This window comes from Ciconia boyciana, chromosome 12 (assembly GCF_034638445.1).
Source record: "Ciconia boyciana chromosome 12, ASM3463844v1, whole genome shotgun sequence".
NCBI lineage: Eukaryota > Metazoa > Chordata > Aves > Ciconiiformes > Ciconiidae > Ciconia > Ciconia boyciana.
Window position 1 is genome coordinate 24,316,193 of NC_132945.1, and position 27,887 is coordinate 24,344,079.

General features: G+C 51.6%; 2 protein-coding genes across 5 annotated transcripts; one reads left to right on the forward strand and one right to left on the reverse strand.

The window, feature by feature from the left end:
• On the reverse strand, window positions 1–23,146 carry OCRL (OCRL inositol polyphosphate-5-phosphatase). Of its 4 annotated transcripts, none has more exons than XM_072877451.1 (24): window positions 22,991–23,146; window positions 22,793–22,872; window positions 21,937–22,016; window positions 20,975–21,013; window positions 20,179–20,286; window positions 20,007–20,102; window positions 19,487–19,607; window positions 19,237–19,398; window positions 18,563–18,664; window positions 17,978–18,092; window positions 15,975–16,091; window positions 15,636–15,823; window positions 13,957–14,068; window positions 12,746–12,855; window positions 11,618–11,753; window positions 10,571–10,681; window positions 10,099–10,264; window positions 9,645–9,880; window positions 6,206–6,229; window positions 3,596–3,715; window positions 3,288–3,372; window positions 2,612–2,739; window positions 1,670–1,781; window positions 1–1,552 (listed from the first exon to the last, which is right to left on the reverse strand). In XM_072877451.1, the coding sequence occupies exons 1-24, from the start codon at window positions 23,021–23,023 to the stop codon at window positions 1,428–1,430; spliced, it is 2,706 nt and encodes a 901-aa protein (XP_072733552.1). In that variant the 5' UTR covers window positions 23,024–23,146; the 3' UTR covers window positions 1–1,427. The 4 variants fall into 4 exon arrangements, with proteins under 4 accessions (XP_072733552.1, XP_072733555.1, XP_072733551.1 ...); XM_072877454.1 differs by having other exon boundaries at window positions 20,031–20,102; window positions 20,179–20,289; XM_072877450.1 differs by having other exon boundaries at window positions 20,179–20,289.
• ERCC6L (ERCC excision repair 6 like, spindle assembly checkpoint helicase) lies at window positions 23,022–27,800 on the forward strand. Its single transcript, XM_072877447.1, has 2 exons — window positions 23,022–23,605; window positions 23,750–27,800. Exons 1-2 carry the CDS (start codon window positions 23,022–23,024, stop codon window positions 27,585–27,587), a joined length of 4,422 nt encoding a protein of 1,473 aa, XP_072733548.1. The 3' UTR covers window positions 27,588–27,800.
• Window positions 27,801–27,887: the final 87 nt, after the last annotated feature.

The following is a 27,887-nucleotide window of genomic DNA, read 5'->3' on the forward strand; positions in this document are numbered from 1 at the left end:
CAGAGGTTTATTTGGAATGAACAGTTTCCCAATAAATTATGTAATTTAAAAATTTTAAAGAAAAGGAAAAAAAAAAAAAAAAAAAGAGCCACAAGGTAGGGGAGCCCCCAGCAGCTCAGCCAGTGCGCAGGGACCACGGAGCCACACGGACACCCGTGGGCTGAGCACAGGCACCGGTGGGGGCTCCGGGACCACAGCCTCCCTCAGCCAAGGCCTCGCAGCCCCTGGCCCAAGCTGGCAGGACTCTGCTTAGTGTTTCAGTGGGACACTGACCTCCCTCTTGCACCCATCAGTCGCCAGCCCCCAGGGCTGCCCCCTCCCCAGCTGCCTGTGACCCTGGCACTACGGCCCCCGCCTCAGCACAACACCCCCACACGCCGTCCAGCCGCCCCTCTGGGCCTTGAGGTGGATTTCTGGCTCATTTCCCCCCCTCACCTTCTCTCCCCAGCCCGTACCCTCTGGCAGCACCTGGGGGAGGAGGGGAAGGACAGCATCCATCGCCACCCCGGTCACCCAGCCCCGCTCCTACCCCCGCGGCTCTGCCAGCAGGGCTGGGAGGAACAGGACGTCCTGCTCCACGCCACGCACAGGGAGAGCCCTGGAGAAGCCGAGCGCAGCTCCCTGCCCTACCTGACCTGGGCCCCTCCGAGCCACCCCCCATCCCTTGCATCCCAGAAGGAAGCTGGGGCACAGGGGAAGGGAGAGAGGAGAGCAAGGCCCAGGTGACAGTGGCAGAGGGCTGGGAGTGCACAGAGCGAGCTGCGTGTCAGAGCCTTACACGCCAGGAGGGAGGGGAGAGGACAACGCGCGGCTGAAGGGAAGAGGCCAAACGTCCAGATAACCCTCCTGGGACAGCCACGGTCCAGCTTTCGTAGCACAGTGATGGGGCATCAGGGTTGGCTTGGTCTGCTGTGTGGCAGAGGGTGACACGTGCCCAACGCCAGTCTGGGGCAGAGCGCAGGGCTCTCACCGGTACAGTCAGTACACACCAGCACGCAGAGCACAGCGCGCGGGCCGAGCACCGGCCAGCCGTGCCACGGCCCTCCAAGAGCACCGGCAGTCTCCACCCTTCCCCGCAACAGCTCCAGGGAGATGGGGGCGAAAAGGAGAGAGAAGCGTGACTCGGGAAACTGGTGACACTGTCATGGGACGATCAGGCTGCTGGCACAGTGCTTGGGTATCAACAGGTCCACCCAGCTCCCAGGGAGAAAGCAGGAGGTTCCTGTCGTGGATGGCAGTGCAATGAGCGTGCAGGTCCTCTGCAGCGTAGGGTACAGCAGCGGGAAGGAGAGGGGAACACGTCCCTTCCAACTGTAAACACGGCACTTGGAGTAGCTTAGAGCCTTTTACCCTTCTGGAGCTGTCAGAGGCCCGGCCTCAGTGCAAGGCTGGCGGCACGGGCCTCAGCTTTGGCACACGGGCAGGAGTCACTCATCATCCCCGGCGAGTAGGAAGCTGTAGAGGAAATTGATGGCACGCTGACGGTCCTGCTGAGTCTGCTTTACCATCAGATTGGGTGGAGGGCGCAGGAGGAGGCTGGAGAACAAGGCGGCTGCAGAGGCAGGCAAAATTAAGTTATTGGTCAGGAATGGAGACCTTGAAAGGTGCCGGGAAGGGGTTATGTTTCGGTGAGGGCAGCAGGAGCGGAGCAGAGAAACAACACGCTTACCAATCATGGCGACACTGACGTTGTTGTCTTCTGAGTATTTGAGCAGCTCTCGGAGGAACAACATCAGGTACCGAAACACGCTGCGATGGCAACGAGGCAGCTGAAAAATCACCTGGAAAGAAAACAGAGACGGGAAGCTCTCCGAGCTCACATCGCTGCAGCCTGGGCACGCTGTGGCACGCTGGACTCCAGACGGGCAACCTTCCCCCTTCCGCTGCCTGGAGGCTTCTGCGTGACCACTGGCGCGAGCCACGGGCCCAGAAAGAAAGCAACAAGCCACCAGCTGTAGCCTAGTGCTGATGGCTCTCATGGGCTTTGGCTCCTGGTAACGCTGCCTCTAGGATAACGGTGTCACCAGGCAAAACCTACTGCTGCCCTGGGGATGCTTCCTGCTCGTTTCCAGTCGGATCCCAGCTCTCACCCCCCGGCACAGCAGCAGCACGAGGACCAGGACAAGAGGTTTCCTGACACCACTACTGAAAACGTGCCCCAAAACTTCTTCCTCTGCCCAAGGACATGCTTGGCCTTGCTTGCTGGCCCACCAGATATTTTTAAGAGCCACTCAGTCATAGTCCTGAAGGGAAGCACAGGAACTGCAGCTCTGAGCTCTCAAGCCCTCAAGACCAGTGGAGGCTCTTCCACTCCCCGGGGCCACTATTCCCCATGTGCTCAGGGTGACACAGGGCACACTTGGGGCCTCTTTGGAAGCCACCAGGACTGCTAGGAGACACTGCAGTGCCGACCCTGGGGCAGGAAAGCACTGCCAGAGCACCCAGGTCATCCTGCCCACAGCAAAGAACCTCCAAGTGCCTGCTCCCAAAGCCCATCACCAGCTCACGGGAAGAGAGCGGGACCCGGCAAGCCCCAGGACCAAGGCAGAGCTCACAGCAGCCGGGGGAGCTGCCCTGAGCCTGCGGCGAGCGGACAGGGGCAGCACGGCACCTGTCGGCACAGCCGGCTGTTGTGCGACCAGTCGAGGCACCGCTGATACAGCTCGTAGCAGATCACTGGCTCTGGCAGAGCCTCCAGGAAGATGAGGAGTGCTTCAGCCACAGAGTGGTTACTGCCCGCTGGACCGGTGGGAATCAAGGGGCATGCAGAGCAGAGGGACCACCTCCCTCCCCAGTCTGCTCCCTGCCTCTCCTCCTTCCCAGGTGCTTCCTTGCAGGTCTCTGCTTCCTCCTTGCAGGTCTTGCAAGTTCTCTGCCTGCCTAACCGCTCCCTGACACCAAAGCCCTCCTCCTCCTCCGCTGTCCCCCATCCACGGCAAATGCTGTTCCATCCACCCTGTGCTGCATTTGCCCACCCTCCAGCCCCCCAGAAGTCCTCTGCTCCGTTAGCCCCTTCTCCAGATCATGCTCCCCAGTGTTCACCCTCATCAGCTCTTGCGCTTGGCACAGCCTTGCAGAAGCTTCCAGAGCTCTGGCCCTGTGGCTGCTTTAGCCAGCATACATTCAGCTTCAAGAGCGGTTATCTCTGGGGGGACAGAGGGGAGCCAACCCCCCAGCAGGGACCCTGCCAGCTAACGGTCGCAGACAAGCTCTGCGGAGAGTAAGCTCTCCCAGGAGAGCTGAGATCCAGCAGGCTCCTGGGAAAGTCACAGGCACAGCAAGGATACGGATTGTCTCGGGGATACTGGTGTCCAGGCAGTCGATGATCTGCTCCAACTCTTCTTGCATGCCTGGAGTCTGGAACAGGTCCTCCTGCCAAAAGCAGCACAGGGATGGACAAAGTCACCTTCCTCACAAAGGCCGAGGCACATAGCAACAGCGGGGTGAAAGCTGGTACCCCCAGCCAGTGCCGCAAGCACAGGGAAAAGCCCTGCCCTATAAATACCAAATTGGAGTTGACCTCCAGGTGCTAGCGATGAATCAGGTCACCAAGCTCTCCAGAGCTTTCTGGCATGGCAGAGGCCCTCTCCCTCACCTGGTGGCAGGCATGCTTGAACAAGTGGTCCACCAAGAGCCAGATCTCCTTTGGCACCTGCAGCGGCATCCCGCTTGCCTCCTCGCTGTCCGGGGAGCCCAACGGCAGAACAGATTTCTCCTGGTGGCAAAGAGCACACAAGGTTTCAGGGAAACCTCCGTCCCTCTGGAAGGGCCTTGGTAAAGAAAGCCTGGAGAGGGGAAGAAGCAGGACCCAGCACCCATCTGGCCCTTCCTTGCTTTTCCAGCACAGAGCCATCGCTCCGTAGGTCCCAGCTCCGCTCCCTCCTGCTGCCCCACAGAACAACCTTGCCCGGTCCACCGTGAAACTGCAGAAGACAGCCTCGGCCACACCAGCTCCCACAGGATGGGTCTCTCGCTGGCCAAGGTGGCCTGTCCAAATCACAGCTCCCACCCCGCACCCCACACTCCGGAGGACCGGGGCATGACGAGTCCTTCTGCCGCATCAGCTTCCACGTTTTAGGTTAAATCCAGCCGCCGCGCCCCGCTCATCCAGCCGATCTCCTCTGCACGCAGAGTCAAGGACGTGCCTTTCCTGACTCCTGTGTGCTCTGACCACGTCTGCCCTCTGGGCTCTCAAACGGTCCCGTTTTCTAAGGTTTCTTTCCTCATTTTCCTAAGGAGAGGCCTCTGCTGAACACGGACTACCCTGACACCATTGTCACATTTTCCCACTTACTCATGCAAAGCAGCTGACAAGCTCAACTGCTCAGAAATCTCCATCACACCAATCTTCAACGGGATCAAGGTTTTTTGCTTGGTTTTACTCTCACTTTATGATCGTTCATGTTCCTGTGTGCTCCCAAGGAGGACGCCATGCACAGCTCTCCCAAAGCACATTCAGCAGAAGCACCCAGAAGAGACCAGCACAAGCAGGAACACAACCCGAGGACGCCAGCAGAGAGGAGTGCCATAAGCCAAACGCAAAGCACTTCATTTCAGCTGTCAGCTTACGTGACAACCGCGATCGCTGTCCCTCTGCAGCACGCACAATCACTCACAGCCAGCTGGGGCTGGGTTCGGCTTCCCCCGGTGCACCCAGAGACACCTCAGGTTGGCACGAGCCCCGCTGGCACAGACAATAGCCACGCTTGCCACACAGCACAGTATAGCTTTGCTCCGCACACCACTAGATTTTACGCAGCTGGCAGACGCTGGGTCACGGCTACACGTCTGCCTCGCTCATCCAAGCACACAGGGAAGGTTTGGAAGCAGCATGTTAGGCAAGCGCGTTACAACTTTCCTCTAAGGGAAAAGGTGAGAGCTGTGGACCCCCTCTGAGAGCTAAGGGCTCTTCAACAGAAAATCCCCACGCCAGGACATCGCAGCACTGCAGCAAATGCCAGAGCAGCACTTGACTCGGCCAGGCTGCCCTTGGCATGACTTGGAGAGCTGCGGAGACCCCCAAGGTAGGAGACCCCAGCTGCTTAGAGCAGAGGAGGAGAAGGAGGAGAAGGAGGAGAAGGAGGAGAAGGAGGAGAAGGAGGAGAAGGAGGAGAAGGAGGAGAAGGAGGAGAAGGAGGAGAAGGAGGAGAAGGAGGAGAAGGAGGAGAAGGAGGAGAAGGAGGAGAAGGAGGAGGCGGTGGCGCTGGGCCCTCGGTGTTCCTTGTGCCTTGGCCAGGCACCGAGCGCCCTCTCCTGCCCTGTGCAAGGAAGGCAGGGCACGTCCGTGTGCTCCCCGAGGGAAGGAAGATGCTCTGCAAAAGGATGTTCCCAGGAGGCAGGCACCAAACTCCTCCCTTCCCCGCTGCTAGGAGGGAGCCTGGAAGCTTTAGCTGGTCCAGCACCCGAGTTCGATCCCCTCCTGGAGAGGGGACATCCATTCCCTCTCCTGTTTTGCCCTGTCACTGCACTGACAGCCTGCAGAGGGACCAGTCACCCAGCCCAGGGAGCCTGCACAGCTCAAACAAGTTACCAAACGTCCGAGCCGGCGCAGGGAGAGCAGGAACAACGCTGCCACACGCACACCAGCATCTCCCTCTTGCTCTCGGAATGATGGATGTGACTCGCTTGGCCTCCAGTGCAGAGCACGAGTGCAAAGTAAAGCAGCGATCCTGCTCAGGCATCGGGGGCTAAGAGAGCCAGCAGCCCAAGCTCTGCGGCTCAAGGAGGCAGAGGAACGTCGGTCTCCCATGCGAGGCCCTCCCTCAGCCCCCATAAGGACACACCAAGATGGAAAGAGCAAAAGACTTCAGTTTTCTAATTCAGCCCGTTCCCCACATGTCTGAAGAGGGTGCTGTGGGGAACCCCATCTTAGGTGCATGGTTAGAGCTAATTCAGATATGTCAAAGGTTGCCAATGTTTTCTGGAAATATCTATCATTGCTCCTAGGACCAGGAGAGTATTTTTTTTCCCCAAAGCAAATTTGGTGAGCTTTAAGCAGCTCAGCTGGGCTGGCCCATCTTGGCTACAGGGTCACTTTGTGCTCCTACACATTCTCATCTAGCCCACAGCTGTGCTAAGAGGCTTTGCTGGAAGAAGTGCTCCCTCTGGACCCACCTCCCCTTCCCTCCAGCAGAAAACAAGGGGAAAATTCTCATTCTTTACAGACAAGTCATCGAGAAGCAGACTTCCCCAGCAATTGTGTTACCTTTTCTAAGAAGCTGTCTTCTCCCTGAGAGCAGTGGGAAAGAGAGAAGAGGAAAAAGTATCGTTAAGAGAATGCACTCTCAGATTAAGCAGAAACCTAATTTGCATTACAAGAACCCACTGAATGCCAGGTCCTTCACACATTTTGCTGACATGGCCAAAGTTAAACCTGGGGTGAGAGATTTGCGGGCCAATTAGCAAAAATCCTGCTCACATGATGCACAACCTTGTCAGGATTTCTACAAACTCCTCAAAGGGGCCTTGCAGCAGCACTGTTCACGATCTAGCTAACAGTCAGGCCAGAGGCAGATGAGAGTTGTCTGTCAGGGAGAAGTTCCCCTTCTTGAATCCTCCTGGTCAGAAATAAATATCCCTGTATTATTTCAGCCATCTTCCCTTGTGACCAGGCCAGAGATAAAACATTCACTAGGCTAAATCTGTATTTCTGAGTGTGTGGCAGCTGTGGAGCTAACAGGCCCCCTAAGCAGCTTTGTGTATAGTCAGGGAAATGAGTGTTTGCGCTCAAAACCCCAGGCTGCTCGTCTGTCTCAACCTAATAGCATTAACACACTGCAAGGAGGAGCATGCCAAAGCCCCCTCCAGGCTGCATGTCCAATCCCTCAAGCGATCCCGAAACACAGCATCCGTTTACCAGCACAGTGCAGGCTGGCAGCGTAAGACACTCTTTAGAGGAGTTTGCAGGAGGAAATAGAAGCAGGTTGCCCAAGCTGAGTTTCGGCAGATTGACCTTTCAGGGTGGGAGCAACCAAAATGCATTCAAGGGCTGAGCTGGAAACATAGCTGCAGCCGCCACGGCACAGGGCATGCCTGGGAGGGAGCAGCATCTCGGGCTCCCCTGCGACTTCTGCAGTGCCTGCTTCCTTTGGAGGCTCACTGAGTTTTAACACAGCCACGACAGACCGGCCTCTTGCAGAGAACAGCTTGCTCCAAACGCGAGCTGGCGCGGGTCCTTCTTCCGAGGCACAGGGGGAGGGACCGCAGTCACAGGTTTGGGATGCCAGATAGCCACGCTGCACAGGAGAGAGGCTCGTTTCGTAACTGGGTGAGTCATCTCAACAGTCTCACTGCCACCTACCTGACTGCTTGCCCTGCTGTTCACCTCTCTTCCTGTAGCGTTCAGCACGATTAGCTCCGTGAGACTAACCTGCTCCTGACAAAGATTCTTCAAGAGGCTTTTTAAAGCCCGCAGTAGGATCCCAGGAAAAAACAGAATGAGACACTAATACTGAAATCCCAAAGGCGAGATGCTCAAGTGTCAGCAGCTTCTCCCAGAAGTAGGAGAGCCATTTTCAAACAAGCTCCCGCCTACACTTTGCTATCCTGCATCAAACTGCCTCTCAGACCCTTACTGACCTGCATTCTCCAGACCTCCCTCTGCTGAAGACAACAGATACAGTCTAGCCAGGCTGAGAAAAACGCTTGATGCAGTGAATGACAAGCCCTAACGCTACGTAAGTGCAGGAGGGAAAATGATTCTTCATACGCAAACACACTGCCTTCCTCGCACACAGCCTGCACATCAGCTAAATACACATAACTAGACCAAAACGCTTCGGGGCTGCAGAGCGGTTAGCACGTGCACCACTCTCCCTTGCAGAAAGCACTCAGCTTGTCCTGTCTCCAAGAATTTCTCAACTCACAGGTATGATCAAAACCAACAGACCTAAAATAGCTCTAACATGACAGTAGCTTTATAATCCAAGTGACTAAATTTTGCTTTGGGCCGTTACACATTGTGTATTCCTTGAGCTTGCTTAACATGCTCCAGTTGAAGTACTGCAGTCGCACTGACCTCACTGACACAAGAGACTGTTCCTTTGCTGCAGATACTGGGACAGGGTGCTCTTCTCCGATTGTTTTGCTTCTACCTCTATATGTTTCACTGAATAACAGAAGAAGGAAACCTATAGCTAAAGGAAGCAGAAAAAGCCTCAAAGTACACTTAGAAAAGCAGTAGTGTGTGTCTGTGAGGGCAGAAGCTAAAAGTCTAGGCCCGAGTTCCCATCTATCAAGCAAGAAGTCAGTGCTGAGCACTGAGCAGGAAAAAGCAGGTGGAAAAGCCACCAAGACTGATGAAACGCTCCAGACCAAGTTCAACACATTTCTAGAACAAGACTGACTTTCAGTTGAATCCTGAAAAGTATGAGGAGCCTGAGGCCTGGATTAGCTGCTTGAAGTGAGGAGGCAAACACTGTATCTTGCCACCTGGATTCTGCTTAGCCTGATCTTGTGGTTACAAAATCAAAATTCTGGTATAAAAATGGCCTTTCTGTATGTTGGGCCTGTGAGAAAAGTAGACACCTACAACAAAAGGTGGGAACTGGGAGAGGCAGCAAGAGGCATGTTGCAACTGCTAAAGGGAAGAGAAAGAAGTGTAAGCGGATGGGAGTGGAAGCTGTCAAATCTACAGATGTGAAAAAGCAGCAGCTCGCTGGACAAAAAAAATGCATGTAAGGATGAGACTGCAAGATATGAGAAGAGAGGAAAGGTATCATATGTCAGAGAGACTAAAAGAACTGGGCTAGTCTTTCAGGTGAACAAAAAGAAAAGGCTTTCCTGGCTAAACAAGAATGGGTAAATAGACTAAAACTCAGGAACTGCTAAACCTCACTGAAGCAAGGCCAGGAAAGGCCATCAGAAGAGAGGAATGAACGCAGGCCGAAAACAAGAATTAAGATCCCCAAAATAGGGCTTAATCTCAGAAACAGCCATGAGATGCCAAAAAGACAAAAGGTGACTAGGGCACGATCGCACCCCCTCACTTGCACACAAGTGGCTTCAGAAGGATGAACATTGATGCTAGGGGCCGGTGAAGCTTGGGGAGAGGAACAGTTATCTCTGCACCACGGAAGAGCTTGCTCACTGTGGTCAGCGTGAGAGGAACTGGCCAGAGAGGCTGTGAGACTGGCCATTTGCTGAGCTGTACTCATCGGTACACCTAACAGCATCAAAGTCCTTTCTTCGGTCCTCCTGTTCCTGCTTGTTCCTTCCCCTGAGCAGTGCGAATGCCACACGCGTCCAGAAGGAAAAGGATCCTGGAGGCCTCGTCACTGCAGAAGCAGCCTAGGCAGCTTGGAGGAGAGCATTTCAACCACACCTCTTACGACACACCAGTGGCACCCAGCGGAGCCCACCAGCACCAACATGACAGTAACACAAAACACAAGGTGCTGGGATCATTTTTTTGTCCCACCAAACAATATTTATCCCCTATTTCTGAGTAGGTTCTAAAGTACAGGCTGTCAAAAGCCATTGGCTGTGGTGAAGGGAAATAATAAAAGAGCTCTAAAAAAAGTGAATCAGCTCAGAGCCTGCACAGCTGACCCAAGCTGAAGGCATTACTCCTGCTTTTAGGAGTAAGCAGAAGGGAATATGCTCTCTCCCTTTTAAGAGAGCTGCTCCAGAACACTGCTACTCACCAGGTCAATGAGTTTGGTGACTGGAACTTCTCGGATCGGTCGTCTCATTCGGCATAAGGCCTCCAGGGAGGTGCCAAAGCAGCTGGGCAGGTAGGTCCCACTGATGGTAAGGAAATAGTCCTTCCCTCGGTCCAAGTGAAGGACAAGAATATCCTCAATTTTATCCTCGCCAGAGTTCAGAAGGGTTACTGAGTCCTTACTGACGTACACGTCCAGGGAGATGTCCATGCTCTCATCTGCAACAGACAGGAGCTCTCAAGAACACACAGACACTCTCCAAAAGGGATGACAAGGACAAACAAACAGTGGCAGGGACAAAGGCCACAAAACTGAGAAGACAAAAGACAAGGATGATGGCAAGAAAGGTGAGACACAGGAAAGATGGGAAGGACTGAATGGAGATGGGGTGACAGTCTACACCAGTACACACCCTAGAAACTGCGGTAAAGCTCACCTGGCTCCAGGTAACCTTCACAAGGCTCGGCCCGAAGCCATGGCTTACAGTAGTGGCTATCGTTGAGCTTTGGGATGAAGGAGAAGTGACAGGTGACCTGCCCGTTATTGGTGATCTGGAACTTCTGCTTCTGCAGCTGACGGAACTTCACATTCTCAAATTCAAACTGCAGAGAAAAGAGAAAACACAAATCACATTAGTGGCCACGATGGGACACACAGCTAGGCACCCAGACCCTGCAGTGGCAACCCATGACTGAGAAGTGCCCATACAATGCAGAACTCCTAACAGAAGGCCTGCCGAGAAGCCAAGACAAGATGTCCCTTCTAATCCAATTCCTGATCAATAGATAATGGATGAAGTTCAATTTCCTATAATCCTGTTTACTGAATCAAAGTCTTTAAAAGTAGTTCTAGCACTTCTAAGGCTGCCGTGTTTGGGAAGTGGACAATGATTCAGGTTTCATCCTCACTTCTCTCCTGCTTAGCTCCAGCGAAGGAAGGAAGTCATTCTCCATTCTGTCCATTATACGAACGATGTCTTCAAACAACTTCCGATACTTCTGCTCATCCACAACCTTTACCTGTGGAAGATCAGAAAACACTTAGCAAAGTTTCTGACCAGCTTCACAAGAACTCTTTTGATCATGAGTAAACGGCAGAAGTGAAATATTTCTCTAAGCACTTGCTATGCGCAGCTGAAAGGCTAAGAGAATTTGCACACGTGGGTGCACCTCCAAGCTGCACATGCAACTTTACACATATTTTACCCCTACAGATGTTACTAGGGTCTTTCTGGCCACTGATCACACTACTGGGAGATTACTGGGGGTGATCTCTGTGGGACAGCATTGGCATCCCATAGCGTTACTCGTGATTCTCCAGAGGAAGAGGAGAAGGGCTCTCCTTTAAGGAGACTTGAGGTACCTAGGCAGCAGGAGGTAGCAAAAATGGACATGGACTGTCTCTATTCAGTACGCTAGGAAACCCAAATCTGCTGCCAGCCATTCACCACCAAAGAAATTCAGATGTGAACCAGTGACACACTCTCTTAACACATCAGAGGCAACATTGCAACAGCAGGCACAACTATTGACAGGTTCCTGCTGTGTCTCCTTGCGGAGGAGAGAGAACAGTAGCTCACCCATTCTAGTACTAGATACCATGGGTTATACCCCAGGAGCTAAGCAGCATCATTAAAGCAGTCAGTGGGAATGCCTTTCTGTTCACTACATGACCGCGCCTGCTCGGGTAAACTCTTGCATTACTGTGGCATAACACCGTCCAGTGCTACACAGCTCAGCTGCATTGCACACGAAGACCACGGCTGCCGAGTTGTTTGCTGAGCAGAGGCTGCACGGCTGCCAAACAGCAGCACACCTACACAGTGGACACACCTTATTTTTATTTACTCTGTCCTCTTGCAACAGCTTTAGCAGAGGTGCCTTGACTATACAACCACCTCTCAAAGGAATGCATGACAACATTGTGATCCTACCCTAGCATATAAAAAAAGTTACCCCGATGCGGAAAAGTGCGCTGACTGGCTTGTGGTCACTAGTCTTCAGGTCCATATGACTGCAATACCGGAGCTGATTTATGTTCCCTCCTCTCCAAAGGATTCGATCACACCATGCTGGCACACGACACTTTCCACTACAAAGAATAACAGGTTACCAGGGAAGTCCAACGATCCCAATAAACCATTCAAGCTGTTCCTCTTCCCAGCCAGGCAGCTCCCTCCACCCCCACTGTCAATGACTGCATCAGCAGGGATGGGATGAACTCCTATTGCTTCCCTCAACTTGAATACTATGTCATTTCTTCTGCTCTCTTCACTTCTCCCTATACAGTAGCTAAAATTCCTGTCCTTTCCAGCATCAGGGAACAAAATAAACTCAAACAAGACTGTTTCCACAGCCTGAAGCCATGTGTACTGTGACCCAAGCTGCACTAGTTTCTTTTGCTGCCAGATCTTTCTGCGCATTACAATCTGATCCATCTCTTATTGTTTCCACTACGGAAAGTCTACTCAGCTATTACTATTATGTTAGGAAGTCTGAATCCTGGGTTATCCTCCAGATTAACTACTGTGCTGATTCATAAATACAGGCAGAGTAAAATCCAAGCGCTGTATGGTTTGAAACTCCTTCTTGGGAGTTCCTCCATTTAGAGCAAGCTTCTGCAGCAGATGCATAAATGTCTGTGGGAGGCACCAAGCAAAGAGCAGCAAGCAGGAACCACTGCTGCTATCGCAGCATAGCCACCCCTGTGGGTGTGCAAGTCAGGGGACAGGATGACTCAGAGACAACATTTCCTTATCTCTTCAATCCCTTTTATACCGTTTGTCTGTCCCTGGTAGCAGAGAAAACCCTCCAGTGCAGGGCCACCTGCGAGTCCACGCTTTACCCACCTTCATCTGTTGGAGTCAGCAGCAACCCAGGTTTAAGGCATGTGCCTGGTCAACCTATACAGGGTCTGCTTATTTCAGAAAGTAGGGGAAACAAAGGAGTACAAACTTGTCTGTGCACTCCAGCCATCACCATAACACTGAGAGGTACTTCCAGCTCTAGGAAGCAGGAAATCAAGTTTTGTGAGAAAATGCTTTTTATGTCATAGGTAAATATGTCCATTGGCAGCTGATTTACCTGGAGTCCCAGCGATCTGTTTTAGAGTCATATTTATATGTGGGGATGAATTTAATCTCTCCCTCGGTGAAATCTGCAAATGCTTTCTTCTGAGTGCGTTGAATATTCAGCTAAAGTAGGAAAAGAACACTTTTTTTCAAAAAAGGCAAAACCAACAAACCACCCCAAACATCCCCCCCCGCCCCCCAGCAGAGTGTCAGAGAGCAGATCTATAGGCAGAGCAACTGCAACCGGTGGCCCTGGGATTCACCAGACATCCCCCAAACTGCCTCTCAGACCTTATACCTTTAACTAAGGTAGAAATTCAATACATCAGTGGAATGTTTTCTAAACAGACTGAATATAAATTGCCACAACGCTGCTTACCAGACCATGCAGACAGCATAAAACAATAGTTAAGGGAAACACTAATTGCTCCACTTGTGCTAAATGCCTTCATCAGTTTTCAGGCTTAAGCATCAATATCATTAATTCTTCACTGCCAATCATTTGAGCAAAAGCCTCCAGGAGCGTGCTTGGTTGACAACCTGACACTACTTTCTTTTTCTCATTTACTCTTCCGAAAAATTTCGTAGTAGTTTTCTTCACAAAAATCTAAGCTATAGTTGTTTTCTGCATGAAGCTCCGCAGTACAGTGAAAATGAGCTACAGAACAGAATCAATCAGATTTACTGTTAAATTGTGTGTCAGAGATGATATTACACTATTTCTGTTCGTGTTTCACAGGTACAATCCTTCATCTTAAAAGGCACATCTGGTGCTGTCTCGGTTTTCAGTGTGCTGCAAGGAAATGCTGAGCGGGGAAGACCACAGCACAGAATTTAGGTCAAACTGGCTGAGCAGAGAGCCTTGGCTACAAGCGCTGGTCTCTAAATCAATACCTCTTCCAGAACACTGATTACAGCAGCCTTTGTTGCTGTTACAAACTCCTGTGTTCTAGCTTGTAGTTTGTCTGTAAGAGAGAACTCCTCCAATGAGATGCAAAGACACTTCTACCGTGACTGCCCGAGTCATCCAATTAACCCCGGTATCACGTACAATCTATTTTTGTTTAGGGGGTTGATGTCACCAGGACACCCGGAGCTCTGTCTAGGCGTCTATGTCTATAGACACTTATCGCAGAGTGTCTGCCAGCTCCTCTCAAGCATAGGCACATCTTAAACCAAGATGACCTCACAAGTACGGAGCAAACGTAAGCGGAGTTCACTGACCTGGTCGTACGTCAGCAATTTCTGAAGCTCATTCTTACTGATAAGACTTTTCACCTCACTGGCATCAGGGAGACAGAGCCTGTAGTTCAAGTCTCCTAGCCAGATGACAACACTGAAAACAAAGACAAACATGGAAAAGAAGAGGCAGTGGTTAGTATCGCAGGCCACACGGGGAAGAAGGGGCGCAGGAGAATAGATGGTTGGTTGCTGGTGATTAAGGTTGAGACACATGGAAGACAAAAGGAGACATGAAAGACTGAGTCTAACAGCAGAAATTTCTAGTGGCAGCAGGTACTACAGTCCTAAGTCCATCTCCTTTGGAATCCCACATAGGAATGAAGACAGCTTAATGGGAGATACTTGAGTTTGCCTCAGTCTGAAAAAAACCTGAGAACACTACCAACTCTTTAATGAGGTGAAACCAGTGTATCTCACCAAGCTGCATAACCTCTCAAGCTGCACAAAATCCATCTAATCCATTCCAGCTCTTCTTGTGTACAGAAGAGGGCAACGGAGAGGGAAACGGCAGAGCTCGTTAAGCAGAGCCTGCTTGTCAACCAGTTTGGCAGGCTGATGCGCGTGTATCTGCACGCTCATACCTCCTGTGATACCATGGTCTTACCAGTGCGTTTTCCACTGCCTTTCTTTCAGCCAGATCAGGCCGCTACTGTATCATCTACCTAGCAAAGACTGACTGATGCAAAATTGGCAAAAGCAGAGTTAGGTCCCTGTTGAGTTTATGACCTCCAGAACGTTGTTGTCCTGTCTCACCCATCAGCCACACCTCATCAGCACCTGCTCTTACTCTGCTCCTCTCTGGGCTTTCAAACAGACCTACAACCTTCTCATTACCAGCAGCTAAAGAAACGCTTGTGGCATTCACTCTTTACTCCATAAAGGTTTAATTTAAAGATTAAAATCTAAACCCCTCTCTAGTATCAAACCTCCTCCTGTTTATAGCCAAACCTCAAAACTTCCATTAATGGATTACCAAGGATACTCTAATATTTGAAGTTCTTTCTGTACTAATCCACTCTACATTTTATTTTCAGTTTTTAAATGGTTTAAATATTAACTACAGAAGTATTAATCATTTGTATCAGGTTTAAGAAAACTTAATTTACATGCTTTGTTGTACACATGTTTGAGTTTGAGTTGGAATATTCAGCACCAGTGTCACCTCATTAAAAATAATAATAGTTAAAAAAAGAAAATCAAGTATTGCCTGCGTATCATACAACTCATTTAAAAAGAAACTGAAACAGCAATCGTAAGCACTTGTTACTCAAAAAAGCCTAAACAGCATAGCCTCTGCCTATCCTGCTATCCCTTTTCGTCCCCTACTCAAACTCACATTTCCCATCACAAAAACCCCCTCAGTTTCTTCCAGCCCCGTAACATTCAGCCATTGACTCAGGAACGGTGCCTGCTGAAATGGAAGTATTATACACGACATGCAACGAAAGGGCCGTTAGAGACAGGCTGCACAAGTCACCGCAGTGAGAAGGTGACCACGTATTTTGACTGCAGGAGCTCTAGCACACCAGAGGCCTTGGCATTTTCAGTTATATTATTAAGCCAGAAAAGTTATCTGCACAAAATCTCCTGTTGCTGTGATTCTGACTTGATTTGGATTATCCAACACTACTTCAAAAGGGAAAACAGCAAAATAAACTTACTCGTGTTTCATGATGTTGAGCTGAGGTAGGCTATCATCAGGGGTTACAAAACTCATCCGAGCACAGATATCCTTATAATCCTGATTTCGCCGCTCGAAGTCCTCCACGTGAGCAGCGAGGTGAGAATTGACAATGCAGAAGGTCGTGTTGTGGAACACGAACCTCACCGCCACACCGCCCTTGTTGCCCTGGGGAGAGCAGGTATCAGCGGTCGTTAGAGAAGGCCGCAGATGAGGCACCAGGGAGGAGACGGGGATGGCACGGACAGGTGAACAGAACCAGACTGTGCCGTTTCTTGCATGGATACACGGAAGCAACAAATTGGCCTAGGTGACTCACCATCTTTCCCATGATTCCCGTGCCCACAGACTCCGTCATGATCTCTCTGATATTGCTCAGCTGATCCTTCTTAGCAAATAAGAGCAACATCATCCCAACTAGACGGACCATCTGCACCTGCAAAAATAAAAGTGATCCTGAGTTCCCAGAAAGGCAGCGGAAGTGCAGTTCCGATTTGCCTGATCCACCTGGTGTCCTGCTTCTCTGGCTCTCCCCGTCCCTCATCATGTTTTGTACTCAATCCCTGCTTGCAACACCACCCAAAGGACCTCCTCTCCCAAAGCAAGCTTCTGGAGGACAATCTGTCATCCCCCAGTAGCCATCAGCTATGCTGAGCTCGCTACATTCCCCACTCTGGTGCTTCCCTACAAACAGGGCTGTCTTGTGAGGTAACAGAAATTTAATAAACACGTAGCAGATCTGCTTGTGAAGTCTCAGCCTTTTAGGCTAAGCTGTGCTCTAGTCAGCAAAACAACCAGAGGAAGATGCCAAGTGCTCTAGTCAGGCATGTCGCAGAGAGCTGCTGGCTACGGCTGTCTCCCAGGGCTGCAGGTCCAGCTGGGAGTCGGTGCTCACCTTTGCTTAGTCAGAACTACAGCGGAGCCAGTGACACGCACCAGAGGGGAATGGACAGAAAAGTTCCTATTTCCCGAGGCAAACGTGCCTGACACATGGGGTATCAAGAGGCAGCCACCTCCGAGCTATACCAACTGTTTGCTTTTCAGAAAACACTTGTCCTCTAGTGCAAAGAGTCTCTTTCTGGAGCTAAGAGGTTCTCCTCTGCTGCAGAGCTCAACCCACAGGTGTTAACACAGTGCTGACATGCACTGTCCCCGCAGGGATCTCGGGTCTGCCGCTGATTCTTTTACACATGCTAAGCCAAGGCACATCCCAGTCCATGACCTCCCTGTACCTTCAAAACGGTGGGGTCACAACTTTGAAAGCCAGCGACAAGGCCTAATCTTGTTGAGCACAGTCTGCACACTCACTTTAGAGGCATAAAAACATTAAGATGAGTTGGGATTAAGTCTACGTAGCGAGGGAAGAAGCTGAAATCAGAGAATTCAACTGGAAGAGCCCAAGTACTCAGTCCACTGTGCAGGAGTGGAAGTTGCATGCAACCGCAAGTCTTATCTACGGTTTCAGTCACTTCCCCCTGCCTGCGGCCATGCCCTGTTCTCTCCCTTTCATGAAGGTGGGAGGAATTCACCTAAAACTCAGGTAAAGCAAAGGGACAGAAACATGAGCCTCTCCGCAGTTCAGGTCATGACCCCTGGCTCCGTCTCGATGAATCTCAGTTCAACAAGGTGCTCTGATTTTCTGCTGTGATTACCTGTAACATGCCACTGAGCTCAACTCAAAGCAAGCAGGACAGGGGTGTGACAGCAAACACATGGGCTAAGGAGGAAGGGGAAACTAGTTAATGTATTTAGGGCTGGTATCTACAGCAGAAAGTTTTGCTACAGCAGTGATAAAAAACAACGGCTTGCTCTAAACCAGCCAGAATAAAGTTCTGCTATCACAACTGAAGCAATTCTGTCCCAAGGCAGCAGCCTCTGGAAGATTTTGCCTCATAGATTATCCCATTCCTTCAAGGAAAAGCTACTAATTTAATTTACCGGCTCAAGACACACCTTGCTTCTATAATACAAGGGTGAGAGGGTAACACAGATAAAGAATTTGAACCCGCTGCTATGATTTTATTGAGCATACTACTTCCCTGACACCTACCTCATATTTTATAAAGTTATTTTGATCCCTATCTTTATAAATTTATACTTCAAAGTACAATATCCCGCTACAACTGTGGGGCAGAAATAGACTCTCCAGATTTAGTTAGGCATACTTGACACATGCACAGGTACGCACATGCCAAGTATACATCCTTGGTTTCTCCAGTCACCGCTCCTTGGGGCAGGTGAGGAAAGGGGAAGCCCATTTCTCTTTTCCCCCCAGTCATGCCAACTCTATGACAAGACCCCACAACACCGAACAGAACTCACTTTCTTATACTTAGCCTGAGGGTGCAGGGACTTCTCCACAGCAGCCAGCCATTCTTGCTCCTTTGCAGAATCAAAGTAGAAAAAAGCCTCCGTGCTGAGGTCCAGCTCCTGAAACCTAAAAAACCAAGCCAACATAGCACATCCCACCTCTCCTGCAGATCACCCTCTTTCTACAGGAAGGTCCAACATGAAACCTCTAGCAACAGCTCTTCTTGGAAGAGAAGCTCCTTATTCCCACTTGCTAAATAAAGCAGCAGAATTTCACCACCGTGCCTCTGAGACCCTATTGCAATACACCCCAGCAACCATCTCTCTGAGAAGTATTACTTCAGGCGGAGGACAGCCGGAGAGCTCTGTGGGTGCCTCAAGGAAAATCTATTTTGTTATGTCATGCCAGCCTCGTTAACCTGATACTCTGCCTCTTCCAAATGGCTCCTTCCCCTCCGCTCTTCTGAGACCCAGCTCAGCTTTGTGGAACCTCAGAGAACATGACAGGAACTTAAAACAAATACAGCCCAGCAGTATCCAAGCAAGAGCAACAAGAAACCCAGCACCGTAAGTAAATACAAGGTCATTGCTATTCACCCGATGCAATAGAAGTCTGGAGGCTCTGTGTCGCACACCAGCCAGGGTTCCAAGCCGCTGTCTGGAGATTGCCCGTTCACATTCCACGTTCCCACAAAAAATCTACAACACAAAAGCAGCTGAACTGTTAGAAAACACAGTAACAACCGCACCAGCCCAGCCTCTCCAGCGCATGCACAGCAGTATTCAGGCTGGGAGCAGGCACAACACGTGAGCTGTCCACGTGCAGGGCCGTGCCAGCTATGGGGTAAATGAAAATTCTTCTAGGCTTGGCTCATTTTCAGCAACACTCATCTCGGGGATTTTGCAGAATGCTACGAAATTAAAGACATTTCACTGGGGCCAGCGAACATCTGGCTCTTTTAACATCAGGTCATGTGGGGCAACACTAAGACAGTGCGGTAGGACAGCTGCCTTTATCCTCTTTCTGCCCAACTGCTTCAGTCTTACTTGAGGGTCAAGAGATCTGACACACATATAGGGGAAAGACGCAAACGGAGAAGCTGCACCGCAGGCACTTATCGACTTTCAGTCTGCACCGATGCTCGCTGAGCCACCCAAGCTGGCCACACATCAGCACTCCTCAGATTTCAAACCTGGGCTAGATTTGAGTTCGCAGAAGAGATTAAACAGCTTTGTCTCTACGCACACTGTTCCGCAGTCACAGCTCTAACCTGAAGTTGTGAAGGTTGACGTATGCCTTCTCTCTCTTGGCAAGCACGTGTTTGATGAGGCCTTCTCTTTGTCCCGACTGGGTGCTGGGTAAAAACATTTTGCGCATGGTGTTGGTTACTTTTGGCTGGTCTCTTGATGTACCTTCTCTCTCTCGGTGAAATCTAGGAAGGAACCAAGAGTAGAATTAAAACTGGGTCTGCTGTCCAGGAAGAGAAAGAAAAAAGGGAACAGATTCACCACGTTACTTACTGCCTGCTTTGAGGCACAGGAGGAGGTGGGGGTTCCCGGCGAGATCCCGTTTGGTGGTTTTGCATGTTTCTTTTCTCTTCTAGGCTTAGAGAGTTGAAGTCATCCTCAAACCCCAGAGCTCCTATAATGAAAAAAACAAGCACAATGCCCTGAGAAACAATTTAAAACAGCTCAGATCAAGAAGGAAAAAATATAACTCCACAGAAAGTGAAAAAGCAAATGATAGCAATGTATCAACTCTGACGACACAGGGAACGAGAGAAAGGGGTAGAGTCAAGGCAGGAGGGAGCTTAACATACACAAAGCAAGGCACTAGGCAGACGACAGCTCTCAAGAACGAATGAACGGTCCAGGGCAACAGAACCCAAGGACCGAGATGTTTTACTTTGTGCAGGGTGACGAGAAGTGAGGAAATGGGGCAGAGGCCAGACTGCTGAGTGCAGGGTCAGACACAGCTCCCCATCCCCGAGCGCCCCATTGCAGACCACAGAGCATACAAAGGCGACAGTCCGTTCAGTACCCGAAGAAGAGGCCTGGGATAGACCTGGGAGGTTCTTCTCCACCTGGTGCCAGCTGGCTGAGTCCTTAGGTTCAGGAAGAGAAGCTTTCAGGTGGGCTGGAAAAAAAATCAGCCCCGTCAGAAACTGCTGGCAGTCAGAGGATTTCGCAAACACAACTATAGCTCTGCTTACCTTCCTGTATGCTCTGCACCTCTGAAAGGAATCCTAAGCAACGCTCCTCATCAGGGATTTCAAAGAGCCGCTCCGCTGTCTCGTCACCTTGTATCCGGACCTTACAGCCTGCTTCAGGCATAAACACAGACTCACAGAGTCAGTCAAGGCTGGTTCACAGATATTATGCCCTGAGAGTGACCAGGCTTTCTCGGTATCCTTTGAGCCCATCAACGAAAGCCAACTTCCAGCTACTGTTTCCGATGGAAATCTGCACCTAAGCTAGTTTCCCTGTGCTTCTGAGATCTGCCCCCCCCGCTTGGGGTATCATCAGTCGTGTTTTCCTGGTTTTAGGAATACTTCTCCCTACTGTGATCTCGCAGAGAAGAGCTCTAAAAGTAGTAAGAAAAATTTCTTGAAAGGGAAAACAGAATTGGTGACTAGACAGAGCGTTGTCAACGCTGAAAAAGGCAGATAGTAACCTAGGCTCAGGTACAGGTCAAAGAAACGGAAGGGAGATGAGAATGGTTCAGAGTGCAATGCAGGGCCTTGAGAAACGATTCAAGAAGTTAAAGTTTGACCGATTGCCAGTACTTCAATCTGGGCATCTAAGACCATGTCTGTCATGGCAACTGACTCTCTAAAAGAGACAGACAACAACGTTAGAGGAAATACAATCCCTGCGTGATCAAAGACAAACACAAAGTATGGAGGAAGGTTATGAAGTGGTAGGTAAAATAAGCATGCGTCCGTGCCCAACAGGGAGCCTGCTTCCCAAAAGGAGCTTTAGCCGCGTGACTGCAGTTATAAAACTTACTGTTTGTAGCTATATCAATCAGTAGAGTTTCTTCTGCCTCTGGAAAAGAGAAAAACAGGATCAAGAGTTCACAGTGAATGCTGCAGTAATTGAGTACTCAAAAAAGCACGCTGCCTGCTACTAGCCACAAAAAGAGTCCTGACAAAGGAACAAACAGCTTTAATTTACATCTGCACTATTAATAATGGCTGCACTATTAATAATGTGACCAGAAAGACTGGTCACGTCTGGCCAGCCTGGACAGTCATTTCCCACAATCAAAGTGCCACAGGGGAGACTCCTGATATTCAGAGTTCTCACACACCTGATGGTTCCACATCAGCGTAGCTCCTTTGGGAAAGACCAACCTGACAATGAACTTCAGAGCTTGTCTACACAGCAAAAATGATGGGCAGAACCACGCTGAATTACACAGAAGGGTATAAGCTAATCCAGGAAGAGGTGCTTTTATTCCTGAACAAGCATTCGCCCCAGGGACACACGCTGCTGTTTAAGCTCTTCCAAGACAAGGCCTAAAGCTCTTTCCTGTTCCATGGGTGGCTCTTCGGACCTGACAGCTTGCCAGACCTTACAGAAGTTTTGATCTAAACATGCAGGAATCAGACTAAAGCTCCCAACTCTTGCCCTTATGGAGAAGACAGACAGACAGACATCAGCAGCCACCAAACGTCAGCCATGGCAGACGAGCACTGAAGGTGCTGGCTCTGTATGACGTGAAGCCCCCCACCCATCTGAACCGGCCGAGTTCCTCACAACTGTATGCTGACACGGATAGACTACCCACTCGGACGAGGAAGAAGCAGGATTCCATAAACTGCGAGTTTTACTTTCACGGGAAAGCATTCAATCTATATGGGTGCTCAGGAGGCAGGTCAAGAAACGCCACAAAAATTCCAGTTTTGCCGACGAACAGCAGTGGATTGCTGCCAGCACAAGAGAGCCCGCTCCAGGAGAGTCAGTACCTTGTACGCATTTAAAGCGGCTGTTGATGGGAATATAATCCGGATCAGAGTTTTCTTTCTCCTGTGAATGGATAACTATCCTGGAGACAGAAAAAAAGGCTTATATAAACACAGAAACAAGTCCCTCCTCACACCCAGACAAACGTTAATATAGTCACAAGAGCTGTATTTACAGAGAAACGCAATGTTTGATTGCTATTGCCGTACCACGGGGATCGGAGACGAGAAAGGGAAAAAAAGCCCAGAGCCGTACAGGATGTGGGTGCAAACATACGAGCGTGCGGTGAGAAAGTAAGCGCCGCGCAGCTTTCACTGCTGCAGGGCAGATTCGGCGTCGGGGTGGCAGCGGCCGCGGCTGCCGGAGAAGGCCCGCGGAGCCGGGGAGCGCGGGGGGAAGCGCCCAAAGCTTCTCCCGCCCTGTTCGCAGGGTTCCGCCTCCCCCGCCGGAGGGAGAACGCCGGGGGCAGACGCGGCCGCCCGCGCCCGCTCTGCCTCCCGGCCCCCTCCCGCACGGCAGCCCCGCGGCTTTTCAGCTTCCCGAGGCGGTGGCGGCGGCCGCGGCCAGCTCGGTGCAGGCTCGGCGACCCGCGGCCTCGGCGGAAGAGAAACGAGCCGTTCCGGCACAAGGCGCCCGCACCCCCGAGCCCCCCTCAGCGGCAGCACCAGCCTGACTCACCGGCACAAGCGGCCAGACCGGCCTCGGCGCCGGCGCCTCCGCCCGGCAGGCAACCGGAGCCGGGCCGGGCCCTCGCGTCCCGCTACCGGGACGAGCGACCCAGACCCGAGCTGCCCCGGCCCCTCCCCGCGAGGCGCGGCCGCTAGCGGCCCCCAGCCCCCGCCGCGGCCCGGCACTCACCCGTAGCGGCCGCTCCGCCGGCCCAGGCTGAGCACGCACGGCTCCCGCCGCCCGGCCCGCACCTCCGTGCCGGCAACGCTCTGCGCCGCAGCTAAGGAAACCGCCGCGACTGCCCTCCTCCTCCTCCCCCCCACCGGCCCCCCCGCCTGCCCGGTCCCTCCCACCCCTCCCCGGCCCCGGGCAGGTCCCGGCGGATACGAGGAGGCCCCAGGCCGCGGCGGGCGGCTCCATGGCGGCGCCTCGGTCTCCCGGCGACTTCGCGCTGATCACCGGCGCGGCGCAGAGAGGCGCCCGCCGCCCGCCACACTGCCCCCTGCCGGCAGGCGGACTGCCCCCACGCGCGCCTGTGGCGGAGGAGGCGAGCCCGGGGCGGGGAAGGGGCGGGGCTGCACCGGGGGGCGGGGCTTCGTGGACTCGGGCGTGCACCGGCGGGGCCCTCGCGCGGGCGTGGGGGACCGCGGACCTGGCTGTGGGCCCGCCGCGCTCCGGGCAGGCTCCCCCCGGGGTGCCGCCGTCCCGGGCTGCCCGCGCCTCGTCTCCGGCCACGCGTGGGGGGCAGGGCCGGTGCTGGCCCCTTGTGTCCCCTTCGCTGCCGGCAAAAGGCAGGGGCGGAGCAGCGCGGCCCCGCCCCGCGCTGTCACTTGCCCCGAGGCCCCGCCCCTCCCACGCGCTGATTGGCTGTCGGCCGCGTTATTTGCATGTCCCCGGGGTAGCGCGGGGCAGGACGGGAAGGCTGGTGTTTGAAGCGCAGGGCGGCAGCGGCAGCGCGGGCGCCATGGCGGCCCCGGAGGAGGAGGAGCAGCGGTACCGGCGGTGAGCGGCGGGGCCGGGCCGGGGAGGGGGGGATCGGTGGGCCCGAGGGCGGAGTGGGGTGGCGGAGGCCCCGGGGGTGGCGGTGCGGGCCGGGCCGGGGGGAGGCAGCCCCGGCGTGGTCGGTGCTCACGGTGGCTCTTGCAGGCTGGTGAGCGGCGCGAAGGCGGCGGCGGGCGGCGGGGAGCTGGAGGAGGCGCTGCGGCTGTTCCGGCTGGCGGCCGCCATCCGCCCCAGCGAGAAGCTGCGGGGCCGCATGCAGCGGGTGGAGGAGGCGCTGGCCGCGGCGGCGGCGGCGGAGGAGGAGGAAGAGGAAGGCTTCGTGGACGTGTGCGGCAGCGGCCTGCTGATCTACGGGGAGATGCACGGGAAGCTCTTCCAGCACCAGCGGGAAGGCGTTGCCTTCCTGTACCGCCTGCACCGGGAGGGCAGGCCCGGCGGCATTCTGGCAGATGACATGGGCCTGGGTAAGACCGTCCAGGTCATCGCCTTTCTCTCGGGCATGTTCGACGCCGAGCTCATCCGGCACGTCCTGCTCATCATGCCCACCACCCTGGTCAGCAGCTGGCTGGCGGAGTTTGCTCGCTGGACCCCCGGCCTGCGCGTCAAGGAGTTCTACGGCGCCAGCAAGATGGAGCGCACCAGGAACCTGGACAGGGTCCAGAGGAAGAACGGCATCATCATCACGAGCTACCAGATGCTCATTAACAACTGGAAGCAGCTTGCCAGCAGCCATGAGCAGGAGTTTGTCTGGGACTACATCATTCTCGATGAAGCGCATAAAATCAAGTGCCCGTCTAACAAAACGACCAAGTGTGTCTATGCGATTCCTGCAAAGCATCGCCTCCTCCTCACGGGCACCCCAGTGCAGAACAACCTGCGGGAAATGTGGTCCCTATTTGACTTTGCATGCCAAGGCGCTCTCTTGGGAACAGCCAAAACTTTTAGAATGGAATATGAGAATCCTATTACTAGGGCAAGGGAGAAGGATGCAACTCCAGGCGAGAAAGCACTGGGGCTAAAGATATCTGAGAATCTAATGACAATTATAAAGCCATATTTCCTCAGAAGAACCAAACAAGATATCAAAAACAATCACGCTGACAAACCAGACGCTCCTCTTCCTGAGGATCCACGTGAGAACAGTGCTCCTGTCATGCCATCTCTCACTAGGAAAAATGACTTTGTTGTGTGGGTGTACTTGGCACCAGTGCAGGAAGAAATCTACAGGAACTTTCTCTCTCTGGATCATGTGAAAGAAGTGCTGATGACAACCCGATCCCCTTTGGCTGAGCTGACTGTCTTGAAGAAGCTGTGTGACCACCCCAGGCTTCTGTCCGCAAGAGCATGTATCCAGCTGGGCTTGGAAGAACAGGAGTACTCCGAGGCGGATCACGGGAGTGAAGCAGGTATGCTTTCAGGCACCAATAAAATAGATCATATCTCTGATGAGACTCTAATTCAGGAGTCTGGGAAAATCCTGTTCCTTGTAGGACTTCTAGAAAGACTGCGAGAGGAGGGACACCAAACCCTGGTGTTCTCGCAGTCGAGGAAGATGCTGGATATCATAGAGCATGTCTTGTCTCGCAGACAATTCAAGATCATGCGTATTGACGGAACGGTAACCCACCTAACAGAGCGGGAGAAGCGCATTAATGCCTTTCAGAGTAACAAGGACTACTCCGTCTTCCTGCTCACTACGCAAGTTGGTGGTGTTGGTATAACCTTAACAGCAGCCAGTCGAGTGGTGATCTTTGATCCCAGCTGGAACCCAGCTACAGATGCTCAGGCTGTAGACAGGGCTTATAGGATCGGGCAAAAAGAGAATGTCATAATTTATAGACTGATTACCTGCGGTACAGTGGAAGAGAAAATATACAGGCGACAAGTATTTAAGGATTCGTTAATAAGACAGACTACCGGTGACAAAAAGAACCCATTTAGATATTTCTCCAAACAGGAACTAAGGGAGCTTTTCACATTAGAAGATACTCGAACATCTGCAACTCAGATCCAGCTGCAGTCTTTGCACGCCACACAAAGAAAGACTGACCTGCAGCTGGATGAACATATTGCTTATTTGCACTCTCTGGAAATGTTTGGCATTTCTGATCATGACTTGATATATACGAGGGAAATGGCTCATGAGGAGCAGGTTGAGAGTGAAGAAGCCTATCAGTACATTCAACGGAGGGTACAGAAAGCCCACGAGCTAGTTCAGTTAGAGTCTCAGCTTAGAGACCAGAGGATGGAGGGGATCAGAAATGCTTGTGAAGAGATGTGGCAAAGACCACCAGAATTGGTTTCCGAGCCAAAGAAGTTGTCTCCAGGGCTGAACAATATAAATCACTTTGTTTCACCACCAGTAGCTGATAAACATGAAAATGATGAAGTTCTTGATCTTACAGAGGACAAGGAGGTCGAGGTTCTGAATGTCAGCTCCAAAATAACAAGTCTGACTATTGATGACTCGGATGAAGAGAAACTGGCACAAGATGTGCCTAGTATGGATACAGAGCTGCTTAATACCAGCAAGACAGTGAAACAATCCAACGTACAAGAATCTGAGCAAAATCTTGACTCCAGCATTATACCATTATCACCTGGACTTCATCCACCTGATAAAGAGCGTCAGAGTCTTGAACAGAAACAGTGTTCCCATGTAAATTCGGTTAGCTTGACTGAGGCAGGGAACAGCCTGTCTGGGCATCCTCAGCATTCCTCTAATGAGTCTGGTATGGCTGATGATCCCAGAAGGTTCGGAGATGCAGAAATGTCAGATCAGGTACTTGACCCACATGCTGCCTTGGGGACAGATAAGAATGACGTTCCTGAGCTAGCTTTGGCTGCTGCAGAGCCAAGTTTATCAAATGTTACACCAGAAATCCATGCTGGGCTCCAGAAGTCTCATGTGCTGGAAACCAGCTTGGAGGATATGTCTGTGTCTTCTCTCCAGGATCAAGTTGACTTCAATCTGGTCTTGGAAGAGTCTGAAGACAGATGGCAAGATGCCTCAAATAAGGAAAGATCACTGGAGCACCCAGAAAAGGAGGGCTTCCAACTAAAAGCAGAAAGTTTTTATGAATCTCCAACCAAAAAATCTCCAACAAAAACTCGGCTAAGTGAGAACGGTAACTGCGGAACACCCTGTCACACAGCTGAAGAAGAGCCAAATAACTCCCTGCATGGGAGTGAAGCATCAGAGGAAAGCATTGGTACCTTTGTTTCTGGTAGAAAGAAACACTTAAGAAGAATTGTTTCAGACAGTGAGGATGAAGACAATTCCATTATTATCTTGGAGGAAAACCAGTCTGAAAAAAGGCCCTCTGCCTTGGACAGCCCTCTGCATCAATTTCTGGAAGGAATTAGCGCATCCACTCCTAAATGTGACAGAAGTCTAGCAAAAGCCATCTTTTCTCCCCAACTAACTAACAGTGGTAACAGGTCTACTGCTTCCAGGCGATCTCTGATCAACAAGGTGGTAGATGAGGTTGAGGATATTGTAGAAATCATGGGAACCACTCATGAAGATGATGATGATGACAGTGATGAGGAGCAAGACGACCTTGTGGAGGAAGCTGAAGAGTGTAGTGAGGAATCTGCCAAGCCTGAAGAAGAACCTGCTGGAGAAACGCTTGACACAGCTGAAGAATCCTTCCATCTAGACAGTATGTCCTCTGAGCCGTCTGGAGCAGATGAGACTGAGTCATCTCAGGAGGAATCCACTGGTGATGCTGAGCTTCAGTCAGGTGAGCAGATAGACTACTTCACCCAGGAAAGCATCTCCGAAAAAGAGGTTGGCCAGAGTTCCTCTCCTGCCGTAGGTGATTACAATACGTTGGTAGACAGTGGGAAGAAACTTAAGGATGATGGAAAACTACAGGAGGCATTGAACTGTTTCCTGCAAGCTCTTGACATAAAAAGTGGAGATCCTGAAGTTATGCTTATGACGTTAAACTTGTATAGACAGCTAGCCCAGAAATGAAATGTATATACCTTTATTAAGTAGTGTCTTACTTTTTCCTCATTAAATGTTTGTCTGAACTACATCACTGTGATTTTTTTTTTTTAACTAGCTTAAGACTGATGGCTGCAATATACACTTCTTTCATCGTGACTGAAAACATTTATCATCTCCTGCGTGAGGAAACAGTGTTAAGAATCTAGTTGTTAGGTGCTGGGGAAGGGACTTCGCTGTGGACTCAGTTCACAAAGATGAAAACAGTTCATGCTCCTGTCTGATTATTTAATAAAAAAGTTGTCTTTATGTCTAAACCCCTCTCCA